This window comes from Nestor notabilis, unplaced genomic scaffold (assembly GCF_000696875.1).
Source record: "Nestor notabilis isolate BGI_N333 unplaced genomic scaffold, ASM69687v1 scaffold5530, whole genome shotgun sequence".
NCBI classification, from domain to species: Eukaryota; Metazoa; Chordata; class Aves; order Psittaciformes; family Psittacidae; genus Nestor; species Nestor notabilis.
Window position 1 is genome coordinate 19172 of NW_009910575.1, and position 643 is coordinate 19814.

At 50.9% G+C, this 643-nt stretch overlaps 1 protein-coding gene across 1 annotated transcript in view; it reads right to left on the reverse strand.

The window, feature by feature from the left end:
* The window catches only part of WDR44 (WD repeat domain 44), a gene marked incomplete at its 5' end in the record, with an annotated part of 19778 nt that overhangs the window by 12998 nt on the left and 6137 nt on the right, over positions 1-643 (reverse strand). The window contains one exon of the mRNA XM_010010689.1: positions 566-641. Within this exon, the coding sequence (XP_010008991.1) occupies positions 566-641 (76 nt within the window). The remainder of the gene's footprint in view (positions 1-565; positions 642-643) is intronic.

Genomic DNA, 643 nt, shown 5'->3' on the forward strand with positions numbered 1-643 from the left:
CTAAAGGGGCTCCAGGAAACCTGGAGAGGGGCTTTGGACAAGGGATGGAGGGACAGGACGAGGGCAATGGCTTGAACCTGCCAGAGGGGAGATTGAGATGAGCTCTTGGGCAGAAGCTCTTCCCTGGGAGGGTGCTGAGGCGCTGGCACAGGGTGCCCAGAGAAGCTGTGGCTGCCCCATCCCTGGCAGTGTTCAAGGCCAGGTTGGACACAGGGGCTTGGAGCAACCTGCTCTAGTGGAAGGTGTCCCTGCCCGTGGCAGGGGTTGGAGCTGAAGGAGCTTTAAGCTCCCTTCCAACCCAAACCAGGCTGTGATTCCAGGATTCTATAATTAGCTACCTTGGTAGGAAGTGTTAGTTTACCAGAGAGTCTATGAATTAGGAACAGTTGGAATGCAAAAGGGTATTTCTCCACTGTAAGAAGCTAAGACTGTGGAAGAATTTTTCTTCCCCCCTATCATTTCCATATCAACTAAACTAAAATCACAAGATTGAATGATTCTTCACTCAAACCCCAAAAATAGTAACCATGCAGATAACGAAACCCATCCAAAATAGAACACTTGCCTTCTAAGCCAGGCTTTTGCACTTCAAAATCTAGCTCGCTCTTCTTCTTCCGTGGTGGCGGGGCTGGCCGGGCAGGTG